The sequence below is a fragment of the Labeo rohita genome, chromosome 6 (genome assembly GCF_022985175.1).
Source record: "Labeo rohita strain BAU-BD-2019 chromosome 6, IGBB_LRoh.1.0, whole genome shotgun sequence".
Taxonomy (NCBI): Eukaryota; Metazoa; Chordata; class Actinopteri; order Cypriniformes; family Cyprinidae; genus Labeo; species Labeo rohita.
This window is the reverse complement of record NC_066874.1, coordinates 19,020,955-19,035,509: the sequence shown is the minus strand read 5'-3', so window position 1 is coordinate 19,035,509 and position 14,555 is coordinate 19,020,955. Positions and strand designations below refer to the sequence as shown.

At 34.2% G+C, this 14,555-nt stretch overlaps 1 protein-coding gene across 1 annotated transcript; it reads right to left on the bottom strand.

Annotated features, from left to right (window-relative positions):
* Window positions 1-700: 700 nt before the first annotated feature.
* Window positions 701-13,287, bottom strand: meltf (melanotransferrin). The gene is made up of 16 exons (XM_051113338.1): window positions 13,069-13,287; window positions 12,737-12,891; window positions 10,708-10,807; window positions 10,250-10,435; window positions 10,007-10,157; window positions 9,830-9,897; window positions 8,366-8,550; window positions 8,082-8,244; window positions 7,803-7,954; window positions 7,236-7,332; window positions 4,706-4,900; window positions 3,955-4,108; window positions 3,774-3,841; window positions 3,025-3,212; window positions 2,747-2,939; window positions 701-1,979 (listed from the first exon to the last, which is right to left on the bottom strand). The coding sequence occupies exons 1-16, from the start codon at window positions 13,115-13,117 to the stop codon at window positions 1,915-1,917; spliced, it is 2,169 nt and encodes a 722-aa protein (XP_050969295.1). The 5' UTR covers window positions 13,118-13,287; the 3' UTR covers window positions 701-1,914.
* Window positions 13,288-14,555: the final 1,268 nt, after the last annotated feature.

The window sequence follows — 14,555 nt, the reverse complement described above, 5'->3', positions numbered from 1 at the left end:
TACAAATGATAGAAATTAATTCTTTTAATTAGCATAGATGCTTTGAATTGATCAAAAGTGATGATAAAGACATTTATAATGTTACAAAAGATTTCTATTTGAGATAAATGCTGTTCTTGATAAATAATTTCTATTCATCAAAGAAACCTGAAAAAATTCTACTCCGCCGTTTTCATAATAATAATAATAATAATAATACTAAATGTTTTTGGAGCAGTAAATTAGAATATTAGAATGATTTCTGAAGGATAATGTGATTGGAGTAATGATGCTAAAAACTCAGCTATGAAATCACAGGAATAAGTGACATTTTAAAATATATTCAAATAGAAAATAGTTATTTTAAATAGTAAAAATATTTCAAAATTTTACTATTTTTGCAGTACTTTGGATCAAATAACTGCAGGCTTGTTGAGCAGAAGAGGCTTGTTTATGCATACTATACGTGAATATATGTCAGACTAGATATGTAAATTTATTTTTATAACACAGGCACTGGACTTCAGCATCTGACTTAGTACAACATGATAACTGAACTCTAGACAGTGTCAGCAACTGAAGAATGAAAATCACCACATAATTTTCTAATAACAAAAACGCAATCCTCTTCAGTCAATAATAAATAATAAACATGTTTTATCATTTGCCTGCCAATCATTAAGTCAATATGCTTCAGCAAAAGCAATGATGAACAACAATCCAAATTTTAAGATGCTTGTTTATTGAAAATAAGTGACAATATGCTGTAATACTTCAGACGCAGACACACTGGCCTGGCAACTAAATATTAGTTATATCTCAATCATTTCATGAAGAAATCGCAAGACAAGGCAGGTATTAATGTAGGACATTCATGTGTCAGCACATATACACTGATATGGTATCTGAACAGATAAAAATAAATCTCTTAAACATACATATAAAGCAAGAAAGCAAGTGATACTGTATTAAATAATGTGTAAATCATCAGCTGGAGCTCCAAGAGTCTTGGTAATGCGCTATGATATAATTTTGAAAAAACACTCATATGGTTCTTATGATTATTTATCTCATAGTGTAGTTTCACCTCACTCACATGTATCATTTATGGAATTTATAACAAGCTTCTATTACATTGTCGCCTTGTATTTCACACTTGCACTGCAACAATGCTAACTAAATTCAGAAACATAACAGACTCCAAAAGCACTGGACTGATATTCCTCCCCCTGATATGAAGTCATTGCTTAGTTTATCACAATTCAAAAGCTTATTTCATCTCAATGACTACTTATTAGATTTGTCAAAAATATTTTGGTTTTTAAATGCATGAGCACAGTATGTTGTTGATTTAAGCAAGCAAGATCTCTTAGAATATGAGAGGAAAAGAACCTTTCAGTAGTACAACTCCAGTGCATGCTGCATTCAACGCTACGATAGTAGTTAAAAAAATCCGCAAAGAGGAAAATACTAGACACAGCATATTCCCTGATATGGCATGTGCCTTCAAGTAGTTCATAACATAATAAAATGTCGGTTTTAAAAGCTGCAATAAACATTGTGCAATAAATATGTAACAGGCAAAGCATATGCACTGATATGGCAATTGCCCTCAGCAGTTATTATAGTAGAAATAATACAATAACAAACCAGCTTTGGTTTAAACTTGGTATAAAGAAAGATTTGAGCCGACTCTTTGCAGTTCCTAATTTAAGACGGTCCTCGAAATTTTCCTAGACCTACTTATAAATCTTATCAACTGTACTAGGTGTGTACTATGAACCTTTACAATCACAGATAAAAGGCGCTGTCATTGCTTAAACATATTGTAGCTTTAGATTTAGCGGTTTGATTTGAGCTTGAATCACCTTAAAAATTGAAATATATCAGCATGGGTATGAAGATGAGAGTCCCCTGCTGTGGCTGGCACACCTGCTACAAAGCCAGAGAGACGACGGAGCTCACAATGGACATCAGCAATAGTAAGGATGAGGAAAACACTGTAAGAGAAATACAAAGTGAAAAAACGTACATAAAGAATCAAGGTATGTACTTAGGTATGTAGGTGTGAAAACTTTTTGAAAATAATACCCTGAAAAGATCAGGGTATTATTTTGTCTTCTAGGAATCATGTTCCTATCTTAGTAGCCTCTACTAAATGAGAAAATATGATATTTGGGCAAAAAAAGAAAAATGTACACATCTCCATTCTGTTCAAAAGTTTTCACCCCCCGGCTATTATTGCATGGTTTTTCCTTGTGGAGCATCAGTGAGCATTTGATCCTTCTGTAATAGTTGCATATGAGTCCCTCAGTTGTCCTTAGTGTGAAAAGCTGGATCTCACAATTGTTGGAAAGGGTTCAAATACACAAAAATGCTGAAAAACCAAAGAACCTAAAGGATTTTTCTGAACAGCAGCCAGTTTAACTGTTCAGGACAAACAAGGGACTCATGAACAACTACCACTAAACAAAAAAACACAGCTGTGGATCATTCAGGTAAGAACACAGTATTAAGAATCAAAGGGATGTAAACTTTTGAACCGGGTCATTTTTAGAAATTCATCTATTATTTTCTCTTGTGGACTATATGTAAACATCTTTTATGTGAAATATTCAGGTCAGTACTAAATAAACAATAACATGAATTTGTATGAACCCTCTCATTTTAGTAAAATAATTAACATTTTTAATGATTCTGAAAGGGAGTGTAAACTTTTGACCTCAGCTGTATACTGTATAGGCTTGTTGAAGAAGGCCACCAGTACCTGCTGTTGAAGCTGAACACTCCATAGCTATTACGGCATCCAGGTAGCCCTGGCCAAGCCACTCCTCGTAAGTCCTTTTCTCTCCAACACCAATTAAAGTGAGAGTTGAGTCCTTGAAAATCAGGTCAGATCCATCATAGGATTTGGAGTCAAACATCTTGAAGCTTGAGGCGGAATTAACTCCAAAGAAATGCTGAAAGATTCAAACCGAAAAGTATTACAAACAAGGACAGCTCCATTTTCAAATGACCCTGAAAGTGGCATTTGGATTTACCAACCTGGGCTTTGTCCAGGAGGCCAAAGATGATGTGGTGGTTGGTATCAGGTCTTATCATAACAGCATGGGAAGGGACACGGGCCAAGTTGCACTTAGTGAACTGAGTGACTTCAGCACGAGACTCTTGAGAACAAAGCAGCTGAAAATCCTGGGATTTCAGGTTAACCGCCCAAGAATCTGTATTGTTTCCTGAAAACAACAAATCTGAAATGAAAGAACTACTACACACTTTTACACACAAAGTAATGGTCTGTTTGCTGTAGTTTATCAGTTTATAGTCTTAAACCCAGAAAAAAACAGAGCTTTTTTAAACCATGGAAGAGGAAAAAAGAATGGGAAGATGCTTGTGGATGAACAAAACTTCCTAAAGACCCGTGTCTTTGTTCTCTTTACTTTAGCCCTGATGCCTTTGAGGCTTTTAGTAGACCACAGCTACTGAAAGAGCTTATAAATGGCAGAGACAAGAAACGCTAGATGATTGTAATGATGCCAAGAAGTTTCTCAACACAGATTTCATTTGATATCCAGGGGCATTTAGGGAAAAATCGATGATATGGCATCTATCAGTATTTTATTTTCCAAGTTGTATTTTATTATTGAAAGACTCTCCTTAGGGAACCCAGGGCAAATCACCCCTCTGGTTTGGCCTACAAATTGATATCATGACTGAACAGCTATTTTAAGATTTAGTTTGTTTGTTTAAGGTCTTTTTAAATTAAAAATGGCTTAAAGCAATAGAGAACTTTTTACCATCTGTGTTCTGGAATACAGTGGAATGTTTGATAAAGGCCACATCACCACGATCTTCAACAAGGCACCTGAAAATAAAAACAGAGACTATGCTAAAATATAGTTGTTATGCAAATACTCTATTGGTAAAACACAAATGAACACCAAATCTATCAGATCTTTTGTGAGGTATAGAGATTACCTGAAGGCTCCATCATAACCGTCATATAGGTCCTTGCCTTTTTCACACTTGTTCTGACCACTGGCGTCTCCAATGCACTGTTCGCACAGGTTACTGGGGAAACCTTTCTGATTGGCTCCAGGTACACAGGCTGATTTAAAGAACTCCCCAGTAGCTAAAAGCAGAATTACACCCTCATTACAATAATTTTGCTATTTATTTAGCAGAACAAGCCTTTCATTTCAGTATATGACCGTTTACCTTTGTAATAACTGATACAAATGTGAACCTGGACCACAAAACCAGTCATAAATCGCGTGGGTATATTTGTTGCAATAACCAAAAATCATTGTATGGGTCAATATTATAGATTTTTCTTTAATGTCAAAAATCATTAGGATATTAAGTAAAAATATTAAGTAATATATCAAAACTTAATTTTTGATTAGTAATATGCATTTCTAAGAACTTCATTTGGACAACTGTAAAGTCAATTTTTTCAATATTTAGATTTTTTTATTTTATTATTTATTTATTTATTTATTTTTTTACATATTTTCAAATTAGTTGTATCTTGGCCAAATATTGTCCTATCCTAATAAACCATACATCAATGAAAAGCTTATTTATTTAAAAAAAAAATGACCCTTATGACTGGTTTTGTGGTCCAGGGTCACAAATTATGAATAACAATTTGAGTAAAAAGCTGAAAGCTTTTCAATGTTGTTTTAGATTTTAGGACCCCACAGTATTTGTGCACTACATGTCCTACCTTGGGCCACTTGGCATCGCTGTGGTGTGATGAGGCCTTTTTCTATTAGCACACCTACGGGAATGTTCCAGCCTGCAGTTCTTCCATAACCTGTGTGACAGGAGCGCTTGCTCTTGAGGTCACTGAATCTCTGGATGTCTCTGTTGCTCTTTCTCAGCACAGCCACAGCATAATAAATACTTCCGTCAGTGTCTCCTAAAACAGAGAATCACAGTGGCTTGTGAAAATGAATCATCGTTTATGAATAAAACAGCTGATGTATCATCAGGTGCTGCTGAAAATCTTTCCCAAACACAAAACAGTTACCTAGTGAGCACATTTTGACTGTTTATGCTGTACTATATTCAAAACAAAGAAAGAAACAAAGACGTAGTTTGAGTGCAGAATCATGGGAGTTGTCGTCTTCATCCCCACCGCCGAAACAATCCGACGGGACTTGGACAGAAATCATGTTCATGGATGAGGTACTGTATTAAAAATTTACTAACATCATTGTGGTATAAAGCAGGGTGGGGCTGAAAGCTGTGGAAGCGAAACAAGGCTGCTGGAGCAATTGCTAGTGAGAGACAATTGTGACTCACGGCTCAAAAGCAACAGAGCTTTTATTATGCCACAGTCAACCACTTTTGCTCCTTCCAGTCATGCGTATTTGTGGTAAAGCAGTGCTGTTTTATCATGCTAGATACATATGAGTGTGTTGAAAGTTCTGTTATAATGCTATTCTGTGCATCTAATAAAACACATAACATATTAAAGGGGTCATCGGACGCTAAGTTCACTTTTACATGCTGTTTGAACATTAATGTGTGTTGGCAGTGTATGTACAAATCTACCCTATAATGATAAAAATCCATGCAGTGGTTTTTAATTAATCTGTAAAAATAATATCCCCTTTTTCAAATCGAGCCATTCTCAGATGCTTGTCGTTGTGGCGTCACACTGACAGAGGCCGCTCCCACGATAGTTGATTGACATGAGCGTTTTACCTCAGATCCGCTGTAACAGTCTGCCCTCTTTTGTTTCAATGCCGGAGCAGGGATGTAAATTAGACAAGAATATCTCAGATTGAGCGACTGAGGTGTTGTGTTGCTGGATGTAATAATGAACGTTGTGGTCGTCTTTTACTCCCGACATCTGAGCCGCTGAAGATGCACTAGATTACGTTTGTTTGTGAAGGGAATGCACCTCCCGATCTACATATATCCGTCTATATTCGCGCGAATCATTCGTGATCCCGCTTCACTTACAGCAGAAGTGAGTATAAGGGTTTTTTTTTATGAATCTTTGCGATTGCCTTTCCTAATAAAGTGCTAGTTAGCAAGTTTAGCGGCTAAACGCAGCTAAACGCGGCTAAAGTAAACAGGCTCGTTACTCCACAGAGAGAAGAGAGGGGCGGGGCGAGCAGAGCTCATTTGCATTTAAAGCAGCCTCGACCAGAATGAGATGATTTTTGCAGAGCTGATTTTGGCAAGGTAAAAAGGGTGTTGTTTTACACAACCATTGAGAATTTTTAACCAAAGTATATTATAGACTTTTCATTAAGACCCTAAAGAATCATATCAACTTGTGGAAAATGGGCATCCGATGACCCCTTTAAAGCATCTTTGGTGTTTCCATGTTTTCTACAAAATATAACCAGAAATCGAGGGTGTATGATGTTATTGGCAGGCAATGCAATGACAAGGGATGTGGTTTTTTAATATTATGGATATAAAAAAACACATATTGTGCCTATCTGTTTAGATAAATGATCATATTTACACTTCCTTTTTAATTCTACACTTTTATTTTTTGAAACTATCTTTAATTTCCTTACAGTTTTTACAATTGTGTTTACTTTGTACTATATTAAAGTCATTAGTGTGTTTTCACGACGCGTCATCAATCAGCCATATTGGCAGCACTGAATGTAAACAATGCCACTGAATCAAACTAAACTTGCAAATGTTGCTGATTACCACTGCTGAAAACGGTCAGTTGTTGTCACGTTTTGGGCTGTACTAATCGGTCGGACAGGGAAAAACATTTTGAGTACTATAGACTGCCAAAAGCTGTAACAAATCAAGGAGAAGTGTGCAAAAAACTGTCTGAGGAACAAAATGTGTTTGTGGTTGGCTAAACTGAACCAGCATTTCCAGGGCAAGAATCTTGACAACATTCAAGCTTGTTCTTATAATTTCCAGCCAGGTAAGTGAAACAGGCTAATTTCCTAATTAATACTGCTCATATGCATCTTTACCACCTACTAACTTTAGTTTGTCAAAATATTGCACCCTTTCCTGCGTCCTTCTCTATATGATTTAGCTTCCACGCATTTTTTTCCATGGTTTAGACAGCATAAATTAGCAGAACAACGTATTCAGTAGTACATTGACCGTGTAATCCATGCTGTTGTTTTCATCCAACTATCTCCAATATGGCCACATATCTGGGTAACTGACCAAACCGTGACGAAAATGAGAAAACTCTTATTCATTTAAAAAGCGTATAGTCAAAAAGTCAAAGTGCATTGAAAGAGTATGGCTCTAACCTGTGTAGCTCTCCCCGACAGCAGGAATCAAACCAAAGCTCTTCCCCGCTGTGTAGATGTAACCTCCATCAAGAGTGATGGCATCAGCTTGCTTGTTCTGGAGGGAAAAAAAAAGAGTCTCATTGGCTGCCCACTTTTTCAGCGACCCTGAGTTTATACAAATCTGTTTCTCCATGGTGAAAATTAATTAGATTTTTTTGTGTTGGAACTTGACTCTTGTGATGTACTGCAGATTTTAGTAAGGAAAACTATGAGTATAAAGGCTTGTTTACATCAAGGACAGTTACTATAATAACTATATAACGACAAAGATTTTAAAAATCACTCTTAATTTAAAAGAATAGCAAAGTCCAAACCTCAGCTATAAAGGCACAGATGAATGAAATCATTGGAATCACTTTTGTAATGATTTTTTCCAAATTAAAAATAAGAGCTTGTGCATTTAAAGTGACAGACAACAAAATGGCAGTGCAGGCTTAAATTAAACCATTCTCTTTATAGATATCTTTAGAATTATCATTTTTTGTGAGAATGGGTATCAATAAGAGTTTGGCTTGATTGGCATACTTGTATTTTCTTCATACAGTCCTCCACAGATGCACCGTGGACACACTGAATATCAGGAATCAAGTTTTTGCTTTTGAAAGCCACAGCCATGTCTGCACATTTTTGCTGTTCTCCATGAGACAGGACACACCAGCGTAGGTTAGCGGGAACATCTACACACACACCCATCACAGAGACACACAGATTTTGAACACAATATATCAAATAATTGCATGCTTAGCTTGGTTGCATATCAAATTTACATTTTTGGTTGTTTGATGAGGATGCAAAGATTCGCACCTGACTGTGTGCAGTCCATAGCTTTCAGTATGTAATAGTATCGGCCCAACCATTCGATATAGTTTTCATTTCCTGCTTCGATAAATGTGGTTGAAGAGTCGCTGAACAACAAGTTTGTCCCTCCATAGCCTGATGAGGAGAACATGGAGAACCCAGACTTTTGCTAGAGAGAAACACATACATTTTATTTAAATGTAACCGTTACATTAAAAAACAAATGTACCGTTTGTTTTTACTCAGTTTCAAAATCCTAATAAATTCAAAAGCTTCAAATAGGATCATACCAGTCCCTCACGCAACATGTTGTAAACCACTGAAGAGCTGATGTCAGAGTGGACAACAATTCCCCTTGATGGGACTCGAGCCAGATGGCATTTCTCATAATCAGTGACTGGACTGCGGGTGCCGTCCCGACACAGGAGCTGATAGTCTGTAGAGTGCAAGCCTTGAGCCCATGATTCGCCCTGACCTGAGACACAAAGTTGAAAGATTTATTATTACTTCATATACAGATGATAATCTATCACTTATCCCATTTTATTGTTCATGCTTCCTGTGTATGCTTCTTGGGATATTATCATGACTATAACAATACAATACTTGATTGAGAAATATATATATACTACCAGTGAAAAGTTTTTGAACAGTTAGATTTGTAATGTTTTTTTGTTTTGTTTTTTTTAAGATAGAGTTTTTAAAAAAATTTAGTTTATAGTTTTCTTTAAGTAAGTCTCGTCTGCTTACCAAGCCTGCATTTATTTGATCCAGAGTACAGCAAAACAGCACAATTTTTGAAATATTTTTACTATTTAAAATGACTCTTTTCTATTTGAATACATTTTAAAATGTTATTTATTCCTCTGATCAAAGCAAAATTTTCAGCATAATTACTGCAGTCCTCTTGTGTCACAGAAATCATTCTAACAAGCTAATTTGCTGTTCAAGAAACATTTATTATTATTATTATTATTATTATTATTATTATTATTATTATCATCATCAATAGTTAAAACAGTTGAGTACATCATTTCATGATTCTTTGATGACTAGAAAGATCTAAACATAACACTTTTTTATAGCCAGTTTTTATATATTAAATTGGTCAAAAGTGTAGATAAAGACATTTACAATGTTACAAAAGATTTCTATTTCAGATAAATGCTGTTCTTCTGAATGTTTTATTCATCAGAGAAATCTGAACAAAAAAAATTATACTCAGCTGTTTTCAACATAATAATAATGTTTTTGTGCAGCAAAATCAGAATATTAGAATAATTTCTGAAGGAGCATGTGGAGTAATAATGCTAAAAAATCATCTTTGAAATCAGAATAATAAATTACATTTTAAAATATATTCAGATTATTTTATATTCAGATCAGACTATTTCCAAATTTTACTGTTTTTGCTGTACTTTGGATGAAACAAATGCAGGCTTGGTGAGCAGAAAAAACTAATTTAAAAAACAAAAAAATTTGACTGGTAGTGTAGTTTAAATATTTTGTAGATAAAAGTGTTCAGACACATTCTGGTTGACTTTTTCCCTCCCTAAAGTGTCCAAAAGTCTAAAATACATTTTAAAATATATTCAAACAGGAAATATTTATTAAAATTTTGCTGTATATATATATATATATATATAATTTTTTTTTTTTCTCCTTTGTTTCTTTTTCTTTTTTTAGTAATCCTGCATCCCCCTTGGAAGTTTGCTGAGGCTCCCTAGTTGAGAATCACTGGACTATACATTTACCATCGGTATTCTCGCTCACAGTCGTGTGCTTCACAAAGGCGACATCACCTGCATCCTCAGCCAAGCACCTGTGAAACCCAAAACCTGTTTAGAGAAACACTGAGAATATTTCTCATTATCAGAGTTAACTGTCCCAGCTATGTTTCAGTATAGTAATAATTTAAACGAATATGGTACCTGAATGCTCCATTATATGCATAGTACAGCTCATTAGTGGTTGCATCACACTTATATTGTCCATTTTTATCTCCCACACACAGCTCACACAGGGACGCAGGACCATCTTTAGCTCCTGGGATACAGCTGGCGCTAAAGAAGTCAGCAACCCCTAAAAAGCAGAGATAAGCCACAAGATACATTTTCATCTGAAAAAGACAGTCTGACGATTTAAAATGTGATGCTCCAAGAGCGATGGAGTACCTTGAGGGAAGTTACAACCCATGGCTGACATCATTCCACTGTCAATCAAATAACCCAGAGGGACATTCCAGCCAACTGTACGGTCCTTGCCAGTGTGACAAGACTTCTTCCCCTTCAGATTGTTGATGTTAATGGCTGAATTTGCCTTTTTAACCACAGCAACACCGTAGTATGTTATTCCCTTCCCTGTGGCCATTAAGAAAAGAACAACTGATGAGTTGTTGCTTTAATGACTAGTTGCTCTAAAAAATTGCCAGATAAAACAATGGATAGTCCATATCATAAGTACTTACAATGGACTTTCTTACAATAAAGTATGTAATCAAATACAGATACATATCATTTGTTAATATTCAACCTAATGTTGACATTTAATTACATCCTTAATCTCTGTCTTCAGAAGTTCAGAGGTACAACTTGCATAATCTGGTATCTACAGCACCAAAAGAAGAACGTACCATCTGCTCCAGATTCTCCACCTGCAATTCTGAAGCTGGCTTGCTTGCCAACGTCGTATATTTCTTTAGCACTGGCTGAAAAGGCATCAACTTCCTTTCTCTGTCAAAAGCAATATTGATCATAATTGCAAATTTATTATTGAACTTTAGTGAATTTATTGTTATTTCCTTAATATTTCTGCAAATAAAATGCTATGTCTGAGCAGGGACACATTATCATTTATTGCATGTTTTCAATAAATTCTTCGGTGACAGAAAAGCTTTTTAATTTGAACAATGGAGTTTTCTGTGATGCTACAACCTCCCGAAACATAAATGCATAAAAACATGTTTAAAGTAATTTCAATGTGAAAATGATAATTATTCAAAGGTAAAGTCAGCAACACCAAGGCTCCAAAAGTATCAAAAAATTTTATTTAAAAAGCTTTTGCATAACAAAGTAACAATACTTTTGGAGCCTTGGTGTTGCCGACTTTACATTTTAATTGTTGTACTTTGTTTTTCAGTCTAGCACCTCTTTTGAGATTGATGTGCGTGCTTCTGTTTGCTTTTTGTAATGTGAAAATGATAAACGTAAACACAATTAGGCACAACCCTTTTTCAGATAAAGTTTGACAGATATTTTTTTTGTTCTACAAAAGTAATACAATTTAGAATTTTTATGTTCAAGCAAAATTAAATTTGAAAATATAACATTGATTTCTCTCTGAAAAAAAACAAAAAAAAAACACACTTTATAGTTGACTGTCACATGTAAAATTAAAACAATGTAGATAGATAGATATAGATAGATACACTGTAAAAAAATAAAAAACAATTTGTTGAGTCAGCTTAAAATAATTTGTTACCCTGCTGCCTTAAAATTTTAAGTTCAGTCAACTAAAATAAGTTTAGTCAACTTGAAATGTTAAGTTGTACTAAGTAACAACTTAGAAATTTGTGTTTGCTAAACTTAACAGATGGGTAAGTAACCCAGCTGCCTTAAAATTTGAAGTTGATTCAACTCAAATATCTAAGTTGTCACTTAGTGTAATTTAACATTTCAAGTTGAATAAACTTTTTTTGAGTTGACTGAACTTAAAAATTTAAGGCAGCCAGGTTACAAATTATTTTAAGTTGACTCAACAAATTGTTTTTTACAGTGTAGATGGATATAGTTTTTAAAAAATGTTTTTTTTTTTTTGTTTTTTTTAAATAAGTCTCTTCTGCTCACCAACCCTGCATTTATTTGATCCAAAGTACAGCAAAAACAGTACAATTTTGAAATATTTTTACCATTTAAAATAACACTTTTCTATTTGGAATATATATTACAATCCTATTTATTCTTGTGATTTCAAAGCTGAATTTTTCACACCATTACTCCAGTCACGTGATCCTTCAGAAATTACTTAATATTCTGTAACATAATATTCAAAAAACAGTTATTATTATTATGTTGAAAACAGTAGAATTTTTTTTCAGGTTTCTCTCATGAATAGAAAGCTCAGAAGAACAGCATTTATCTAAACAGAAATCTTTTTGTAGAAAGCAGTTTTTTGAAATAGCACAAATAATTCACAACATTACTGCTTTTGCTGTATTTGGGATCAAATAAACGCACCCTTGGTGAGCAGAAGAGACTTCTTTAAAAACATTTGGATTAGTAGTGTAGATGATATACCAGCTAAAAAAAAAAAAAAAAAAAAAAAAAAAAAAAAAAAAAAAAAGTTCTAAAATTATTTCGATTTTTAAATGTTTCAAAAACTTTTGTCGTTAGGAAAATTCCGTTTTATCATGTTTTACACATTATGGGAGCCTTACTTTGAAATGTTTCCTGAAACTTCTGAAACTAGTAACATTTAAAAAGCATTACGAACGTTTAACAAAAACCTTTCATAAATGAAACGTTTTTGCCAACATTTTTGAGAACATTAATAATGAGCAGAATATTTGTTCCGTTTTAACCGTTTGCTCATTACTTCAAAGTTCTCATAAGGTTTTCTGTTAGCAGGGTGAATGACTGAGCAGACAGAGAGACGAGACTTACGGTTAGTTTTTGTCCGCATTCGGCTTTGGATGAAGCGGGGACGCACCGTATTGTTGGTCGAATTGAAGCACTGGTGAAGGCCTGGGCCATTGCTTTACATTTGGACTCCTCCGCAGGAGAAATAGTGCACCATCTTATCGTACTCTGCCCTGACACTGGAAGTTATTTATAATATTATCACCATTATTCTTAGCCTTCCAAAATAGTCACATCTACATATACTCTTGTTTAGATAACTAAAAACATATATTTCTCACAATATAGCAATAATAATTAATCACATAGATAGAAATCATGGTTCCCTCCGCGTATTAACATAAAATGTTTCTTACCATAATGCGTGACCGCAAGCAGAATGCTGAGAAAAGCCCAGGTGTCCATCTCTGAGTCGAGAGTGAGCAGATTTTACTGTATGTAACTGTGTGTTACTGTCTTTATATCTGAGAGTCTGTTGCAAAGTCCAAAACACGACTTAACTACACGGGAAATTGCACCTCAGTCATAAAAGATACGTGCAGTCAGATTGAGGGTTTATAGACTATAATGTGACCAGACATGCGGACTGAGGAATGACACGTCCAAGACACGGGCGGAGGTCCAAGGTGCGCACAGAGGGGTCTTTCATTCTCAGAAACTCCACCTTTTTTCCATAAAGGAATGAAAAAGCCTCTGAATCAAGGGCAGTGTCACATACACACAGGTAAAATCACTTTTAACCTTGAAAATTAAGCAAATAACAATCAAACGCATACCAGTCAAAAGTTTTTGAACAGTAAGATTTTTTTAAAAAGTCTCTTCTGCTTCACCAAGCCTGCATTTATTTGATCCAAAATACAGTAAAAGCTGTAATATTGTCAAATAGTTTTACTAGTTGAAGTAACTGCTTTCTATTTGAATATATTTTAAAATGTAATTTATTTCTGTGATCAAAGCTCAATTTTCAGAATCATTACTCCAGTCTTCAGTGTCACATGATCCTTCAGAAACCATTCTAATATGTTGATTTGGAGTTCAAGAAAAAAAAATATATATATATATATTAGCAATATTTAAAACAGCTGAGTACAGCTATTTATCTGATATAAAAAGCTTTTTATACACTATATTATTCAAAAGAAATTATAGAAATTAAACATTTTATTTAGCAAGGATGCTTTAAATTGATCAAAAGTGATGATAATGACATTTACAATGTTTTAAAAGATTTCAGTTTCAGATAAATGCTGTTCTTTTGAATTTTCTATTTATTAGAAACCTAAAAAAATACTACTCGGCTGTTTTCAACAATGTTTTTTGAGCAGCAAATCAGAATATTAGAATGATTTCTGGAGGATCATGTGGCTGGAGTAATGATGCTAAAAATCAGCTTTGAAATCAGAAGAATAAATTACATTTTAAAATATATTCAAATAGAACAGTTATTTTAAACAGTAAAAATATTTCAAAATTTTACAGTTTTTGCTGTACGTTGAATCAAATAAATTCATGCTTAGTAAGCAGAAGAGACTTATTAAAAAAAAAAAAATCGTACTGTTCAAAAACTTTTGACTGGTAGCGTACTCTAAATATTTTGTACAAAAGGAAGGCAAAAAGTGTTTGGACACATTCTGGTTGTCTTTTTCCCTCCCTGAAGTGTCCAAAATTGTCCAAACAATACATATTCAAGCCAGGGTAGGCTATATGAATAAATCAACAGAAACAGACTTCACTGTAAAAAACAATTTGTTGAGTCAACTTAAAATAAAAAACCTGGCTGCCTTAAAATTTTAAGTTCAGTCAACTCAAAAAAAAGTTTATTCAACTTGAAATGTTAAATTAT

Excerpts from the sequence above, each read along its gene's own strand:
- meltf (XM_051113338.1), bottom strand. The coding sequence starts at position 13,117 with ATGGACACCTGGGCTTTTCTCAGCATTCTGCTTGCGGTCACGCATTAT. Across the intron at positions 10,808-12,736 it reads AATGCGGACAAAAACTAACC|AGAAAGGAAGTTGATGCCTT; the intron begins GTAAGTCTCGTC and ends TGCTTTTGACAG. Across the intron at positions 8,551-9,829 it reads TGTGAGCGAGAATACCGATG|GTCAGGGCGAATCATGGGCT; the intron begins GTAAATGTATAG and ends TTTGTGTCTCAG.